We start from the raw sequence: 7,500 nt of genomic DNA on the forward strand, positions 1-7,500 counted from the left end.
CAGATACCCCTCATACCTCTCATACCCCAGATACCCCTTATACCCCTCATACCCATCATACCCCCTCATACCCCCTCATACCCCTCAAAGCCCTGATACCCCTGATACCCCTCATACCCCTCATACCCATCATACCCCCTCATACCCCTCATACCTCTCATACCCCAGATACCCCTCATACCCCTCATACCCATCATACCCCCTCATACCCCCTCATACCCCCTCATACCCCTCAAAGCCCTGATACCCCTGATACCCCTCATACCCCAGATACCCCTCATACTCCTCATACCCTTCATAACCCTCATACCCCTCATACCCCCTCATATCCCTCAAAGCCCTGATACCCCTCATACCCCTCATACCCACTCATACTCCTCATACCCCTCATACCTCTCATACCCCAGATACCCCCTCATACCCATCATACCCCCTCATACCCCCTCATACCCCCTCATACCCCTCAAAGCCCTGATACCCCTGATACCCCTCATACCCCAGATACCCCTCATACCCTTCATAACCCTCATACCCCTCATACCCCCTCATATCCCTCAAAGCCCTGATACCCCTCATACCCCTCATACCCCCTCATACTCCTCATACCCCTCATACCTCTCATACCCCAGATACCCCTCATACCCCTCATACCCATCATACCCCCTCATACCCCCTCATACCCCCTCATACCCCTCAAAGCCCTGATACCCCTGATACCCCTCATACCCCAGATACCCCTCATACTCCTCATACCCTTCATAACCCTCATACCCCTCATACCCCCTCATATCCCTCAAAGCCCTGATACCCCTCATACCCCTCATACCCCCTCATACTCCTCATACCCCTCATACCCCTCAAAGCCCTGATACCCCTGATACCCCTCATACCCCTCAAACCCTCATACCCCCTCATACCCCTCATACCCCTAATCTGTTCCACTAACAGCACAGATACTCTCCCCAATTACAACATTTCACAAAGAACACATCAGAGTTTTTATCTCTTTATAGTTTCATTTGCCCAATGAAGTTCTCATAAGTCTCATGGAGGTGTTAGAGCAGTTATAAACCCTCACTCCTCACCTGCTTCTCTTTTTTCTCTCTTTCACTGCTAATACACAATTCCAGCTTTTGCATAGAAACTGCACTTTAAACTCCACTGTCCTCAAAAGAACTGAGTTACAGCTTTACCCCTGACTGTCTCACTGACACTGGAGACTCCTTCCACACATTCTACATCGACACATTTCTCCTCACTCTGAAAATACGCCTCCATGTCAGTGATCTGTGTGGAGCGTGCGCCGTACACGTCCCTATCAGTTCAGTCCTGTTACTATGGAAACGGTCACGTATCAGAATCAGCGCATTAATATAAACCTGCGTTAGTGTCTCCTGTAACTAATCATCACCTTCAGACCAATCACAATCCAGAATCCATCATCGCATCACACATACCTCATGAACTGTCTGTCTGTCTGCTGAGGAGAGAAAAGTTGGCCTACCATAGTGTGGAGCTTCTTGTTCTCTTCCTGTTTAAAGAACGGATGAGGAGACGCAGGAGAAGCGTTTTTTATGCTTTATATACTCCACAGCCGTCTGACATTCGGTCTAAGTTTAGATAAAAGAGGAGGAACAACAGAGGCATTGTTTCCTTATAGAGAATGAACACTGACCCCCTCATCACACCACAAATACCCCCCACATACCCCTACATACCCCCCTTACACACACACACACACACACACACACACACACACACACACACACACACACACACACACACACACACACACCAAACCACAGCCCCCTGCTATTGTAAAGGACAGATGCTTGGTGTGAAGTTCTGCTATCTTAAGAACAGTGTGTGTGTGTGTGTGTGTGTGTGTGTGTGTGTGTGTGTGTGTGTGTGTGTGTGTGTGTGTGTGTGTGTGTGTGTGTGTGTTCGTCTTAGCATCATGACGTGTCATTGTCTAATACAAATTGTTCATGTGCGTATGCATGCATGTGTGTGTGTGTGTGTGTGTGTGTGTGTGTATTATTAGGATAAAGACATTAACATCTCTCTCATCATTATCCTCTGCAGTAGAAGTGAATTAACCCCTTATGTGCTGTTATTAATGATGATAATAATAATAATAATAATAATAATAATAATAATAATAATAATAATAATAATGTGAGACTTCACACTGATTTCTACACATTTCCCATCATGAATCTGTGAGTTGATGTGAAACTTCTGACTGAACATAATCTGGTGACCTCTAACTGTTTAAACTACAGATTATCGGATTGATTAGAAAACTGATCTCATTCTCATGAAGTGCACTTTAAACACCTTTCATTCTCTACAGAAGAACATCGTAATAACATTATTATTAAGAAACTTTAAAGCACATTAAAATGTCTGGTTTGTGTTCCTCTGGGGAACTCTGTGAGGGTTTAGGGTTTAACAGCATTTCAGGAAGCTGGAACTGTCAGAGAAACTCTGCAGAACCCTTAAAGAACCAGTAAGAAACCCATCAGAAATATCTGCAGTAGCTTTTCTTGTACATATTTCTGTGTATTTTACATTAACGAGCTTGCAATCAATAATCGTGGCTTTTCAGGTCCCTACACAATCATCTCAGATATTCAGAACCTCTCAATCATATTTTCATATTCGATGTGAAGCAGAAATGAATTCTTTAGTGTCTTCTTGTTTCCTTGTTTTTTATTTGACCATAAATGCATTGTTTTTGCTCCTTTGTTTTCTTGCCTTTTATCACCCCTCGTTCCCTCCTGTCCCTCTGAAGATAACTGATGGATCAGTGCTGGCATGTGTGAGAGCAGTTGGAGGAAGACTTGTCATTCCTGACATTTGTGTCGTCGTTCAAATCAACAGCCAGACCTTGACTCTCTTCACCTGCTGTTTCTCACACCCAACATGGAAACTAACACACACACACACACACACACACACACACACACACACACACACACACACACACACACACACACAGACACACACACACACACACACACACACACACACACACACACACACACACACAGATCCGAGAACTCTTTGTTTAAATAAGGAAAGCACACAATAGGAGTGAAGGAGCCTCCTGTCTCTTTCAATCTTCTACAGTAGTTTTTAGAAAGAACTTTTCACTCCTTAAATAATAACAATTGCTTTTTTTTAGTTACTTAAAACTTTTATTCATCTCCAAATTCTGTACAGTGATTAATCATCAACTCATTAATAATAAACAGGTATAATATATAAATAATTACAGATGTTCAGTAGTAAATATTTGTACTGATTTTTTTGCTAATAAGGAGAATCGAGTGATTTCAGAACGAATGTTTGGACTAAAAGTGTCGACAGATGAACTGCTGAATTCTTTCCTAAATCACTCTTTAATACGAGTCACATTAAAGACTTATTCACTAATGAACAACCCTTCAGCAGTGTTTAATCTAACTGTAAAATCAGTGTGACTGTTACTGAGGGGTTTATTGTGGTTTATGAAGCTGTTATGAAGTCACTGAGAGCAGGAGCTACTGTACTGTACTTCAGGATGCAGCACAATAATAACATGATGTTTTGTTCTTAATTAATATTATTGTAGTTTATAAACATAAATAAATAAACACCTGCTGTTGTAATATCACAGTAGGAACCAGGTGCAGTCTGGACTCCTGTTCTGATAAAGTCAAAGTGAACATTTTGATGTGGTTTGTACAGAAGAAGCTGCACAGTAAATACTGACTCGAGCAGGCCGTGGACACGCCCCCTTTTATATGACCAGAGTCATCTTTATAGCGCTACATATATATATATATATATTATCTTCTTCTTTCAGCTGCTCCTGTTAGGGGTCTCCACACCAGACCATTTTTCTCCAAACCCCCTGATCTCTACATCTGCCACCTGCAGTGCACCCCTCCACTGCCCCCCCCCCCATTCACACACATGTACTCTGTCTTTCTCTTACTGACTTTCATTCCTCTTCATCAACATCCTCAAAGCAAATAAGGCGTCTGTGGTGCTCTTCCTCAGCATGAAACCATACTGTTGCTCACAGATGGTCACCTCTTCTCTCAGCCTGGCTTCCACTACTCTTTCCCATAACTTCATGGTGTGACTGATCAACTTTATTCCCCTGTAGTTACTGCAGGTCTGCACATCTCCCTTATTCTTAAAGATCAGTACCAGCACACTCCTTCTCCATTCCTCAGGCATCTTCTCACCTTCCAAAATCCTGTTAAACAATCTGGTTAAAAACTCCACTGCATCTCTCCTAAACATCTCCATGCTTCTACCGGTATGTCATCTGGTCCAACCGACTTTCCACTCTTCATCCTTTTAATCGCTGCTCTCACTTCCTCCTTACTAATCCTATCTACATCCTGCTTCACCAACTCCACATCCTCCAACCTTCTCTCTCTCTGATTTTCCTCATTCATCAGCTGCTCAAAATACTCCCTCCATCTTCTCAACACACTCTCCTCACTAGTCAACACATTTCCCTCTTCATCCTTTACTGCTTTAACTTGCAGCACATCCTTCCCAGCTCGGTTCCTCTGCCTGGACAATCGCTACAAATCCTTTTCTCCTTCCTCAGTGTCCAACTTCTCCTACAGCTCCTCATTCCATCTACACCAGGGGTCTCCAATCTTTTCCAGAAAGGGCCAGTGTGGGTGCAGGTTTTCATTCCAACCAATCAATGGTCACACCTGATAGTCATTTACAATGACCATCATTAGATTTGAACAGGTAGAATTTGGTGTGGACTCGCTTGGTTGGAATAAAAACCTGCACCCACACTGGCCCTTTCTGGAAAAGATTGGAGACCCCTGCTCTACACCATAATAGAACAGTTTAAACACCTCCAATGTTCCTGGTCTTACTCCCTTTCCACTTGGTCTCCTGAACACACAACATCTCTACCTTTCTCCTCTCCATCATATCAGCTATCTCTCTCCCTTTACCAGTCATAGTACCAACATTTAAATTACCAACCTGAACCTCCACTTCTCCTCCACTTCTCCTCCACTCTCCTCCACTTCTCCTCCTCCACTTCTCCTCCACTTCTCCTCCACTCTCCTCCACTTCTCCTCCACTTCTCCTCCTCCACTTCTCCTCCACTTCTCCTCCACTTCTCCTCCTCCACTTCTCCTCCACTCTCCTCCACTTCTCCTCCACTTCTCCTCCACTCTCCTCCACTTTACCCCCACTCTCCTCCACTCTCCTCCACTCTCCTCCACTTTACCCCCACTCTCCTCCACTCTCCAACACTTCTCCTCCACTTCTCCTCTACTTCTCCTCCACTTTCCCCCACTTCTCCTCCACTTCTCCTCCACTTCTCCACTCTTCTCCACTTCTCCTCCACTTCTCCTCCACTCTCCTCCACTTCTCCTCCACTCTCCTCCACTTCTCCTCCTCCACTTCTCCTCCACATCTCCTCCACTTCTCCTCCTCCACTTCTCCTCCACTTCTCCTCCACTTCTCCTTCTCCACTTCTCCTCCACTTCTCCTCCACTCTCCTCCACTTCTCCTCCACTTCTCCTCCACTCTCCTCCACTTCTCCTCCACTTTACCTCCACTCTCCTCCACTCTCCAACACTTCTCCTCCACTTCTCCTCTACTTCTCCTCCACTTTCCCCCACTTCTCCTCCACTTCTCCACTCTCCTCCACTTCTCCTCCACTTCTCCTCCACTCTCCTCCACTTCTCCTCCACTCTCCTCCACTTCTCCCTCACTCTTCTCCACTTCTCCTCCACTCTCCTCCACTTCTCCACTCTCCTCCACTTCTCCTCCACTCTCCTCAACTTCTCCCTCACTCTTCTCCACTTCTCCTCCACTCTCCTCCACTTCTCCACTCTCCTCCACTTCTCCTCCACTCTTCTCAACTTCTCCCTCACTCTCCTCCACTTCTCCTTCACTCTCCTCCACTTCTCTCCACACTCCTCCACTTCTCCTCCACTTCTCCTCCACTTCTCCTCAACTTCTCCCTCACTCTCATCCACTTCTTCTTCACTCTCCTCCACTTCTCCTTCACTCTCCTCCACTTCTCTCCACACTCCTCCACTTCTCCTCCACTTCTCCTCAACTTCTCCCTCACTCTCCTCCACTTCTCCTTCACTCTCCTCCACTTCTCCTCCACACTCCTCCACTTCTCCTCCACTTCTCCTCAACTTCTCCCTCACTCTCCTCCACTTCTCCTTCACTCTCCTCCACTTCTCCTCCACTTCTCCTTCACTCTCCTCCACTTCTCCTTCACTCTCCTCCACACTCCTCCACTTCTCCTCCACACTCCTCAACTTCTCCTTCACTCTCCTCCACTTCTCCTTCACTCTCCTCCACTTCTCCTTCACTCTTCTCCACTCTCCTCCACTTCTCCTCCACACTCCTCCACTTCTCCTCCACTCTCCTCCACTTCTCCTCCACTCTCCTCCACTTCTCCTTCACTCTCCTCCACTTCTCCTTTCCCTGCTGTCTCTGTATATTTATTTAGATAAAAATAAACAATTTTCTTCACATCTGCAATTTTTTTTGCATCGTACTGTATATATAATATTTATCTTTAAATATATATATATATTTGTTTATTATTTGCATGAAATATATGCTGCAGGCTTGTAATCAGACCACCAGGTGGCGCTCCTTCTTCATTTTAATTCAAAGCCCAGCAATTATTGCTTTCTCCTTCCTAATGATCTTATATATAAATGATGTTATAAGAATAAAAATTAGATGTTTGATGTGAAGGCAGTGGAGATTTCAGGGTGATGTTGCATGAAGGTTCTACACGAGACTGTGGAACACAAACTACACACGGAGAAGGTTATTACTGATAAGTGACCGCTCGCGCTGCCCGCTCCGCTCCGTGTTTTTGCGCGCGCTCCTTCCCACTTTTTTACCCCGAATTACACTCCATTTCTCTCTCTCTCTCTCTCTCTCTCTCTCTCTCTCTCTCTTTGGGTTTATTATGAGGGAAGATGGCGGCGGTGCGGGCTGGATCGATGTTCCAGCGGTGGAAGCGCTTTGATCTTCGCCAGCTGCAGGTGAGCGCGCGCGACTTCCACTTCACTCTGTGTGTCTTTGTTTGTTTATCAGTACTGTAGTGTGAGAAGACCCACGCGGAAGCTGTGTGTGTGTGTGTGTGTGTGTGTGTGTGTGTGCTCCCCTGTGGTACTATGGACTTTTTTCTTCTCTCCCGCTCTCTTTCTCCAGTCAATCATTCAGTCAAGCAATTCATTAATTAATCCATCAGACATCACGTGATCAATAGACCTGAGACTGAAATGTGGCGGATTCTTCAAAAACCTACAGACGCTGTGTGTGTGTGTGTTTGTGTGTGTGTGTGTGTGTGTTTGTGTGTGTGTGTGTGTGTGTGTGTGTGTTTATGTGTGTGTGTGTGTGTGTGTGTGTGTGTGTGTGTGTGTGTGTGTGTGTGTGTATAACTTTATAACTGAACTGGTTGAACTTGACCACACTTTCTCACAC

General features: G+C 45.3%; 1 protein-coding gene across 6 annotated transcripts in view; it reads left to right on the forward strand.

Moving 5' to 3' along the window:
* The first annotated feature begins 6,835 nt into the window (after nucleotides 1-6,835).
* LOC310740730 (homeobox protein cut-like 1) overlaps nucleotides 6,836-7,500 on the forward strand; it is a 28,296-nt gene continuing 27,631 nt past the window's right edge. For 2 of the 6 annotated variants that reach the window (XM_083567712.1, XM_083567714.1), the window contains exon 1: nucleotides 6,902-7,058. In XM_083567712.1, coding sequence (XP_083423838.1) covers nucleotides 6,993-7,058 — 66 coding nt within the window. In that variant the 5' untranslated portion in view covers nucleotides 6,902-6,992. Of the gene's footprint in view, nucleotides 7,059-7,434 lie in introns of those variants that run through there. The other 4 variants (XM_083567716.1, XM_083567715.1, XM_083567713.1 and 1 more) reach the window with 3 other exon arrangements.

The sequence above is a fragment of the Silurus aristotelis genome (genome assembly GCF_946808225.1).
Source record: "Silurus aristotelis genome assembly, chromosome: 18".
NCBI lineage: Eukaryota > Metazoa > Chordata > Actinopteri > Siluriformes > Siluridae > Silurus > Silurus aristotelis.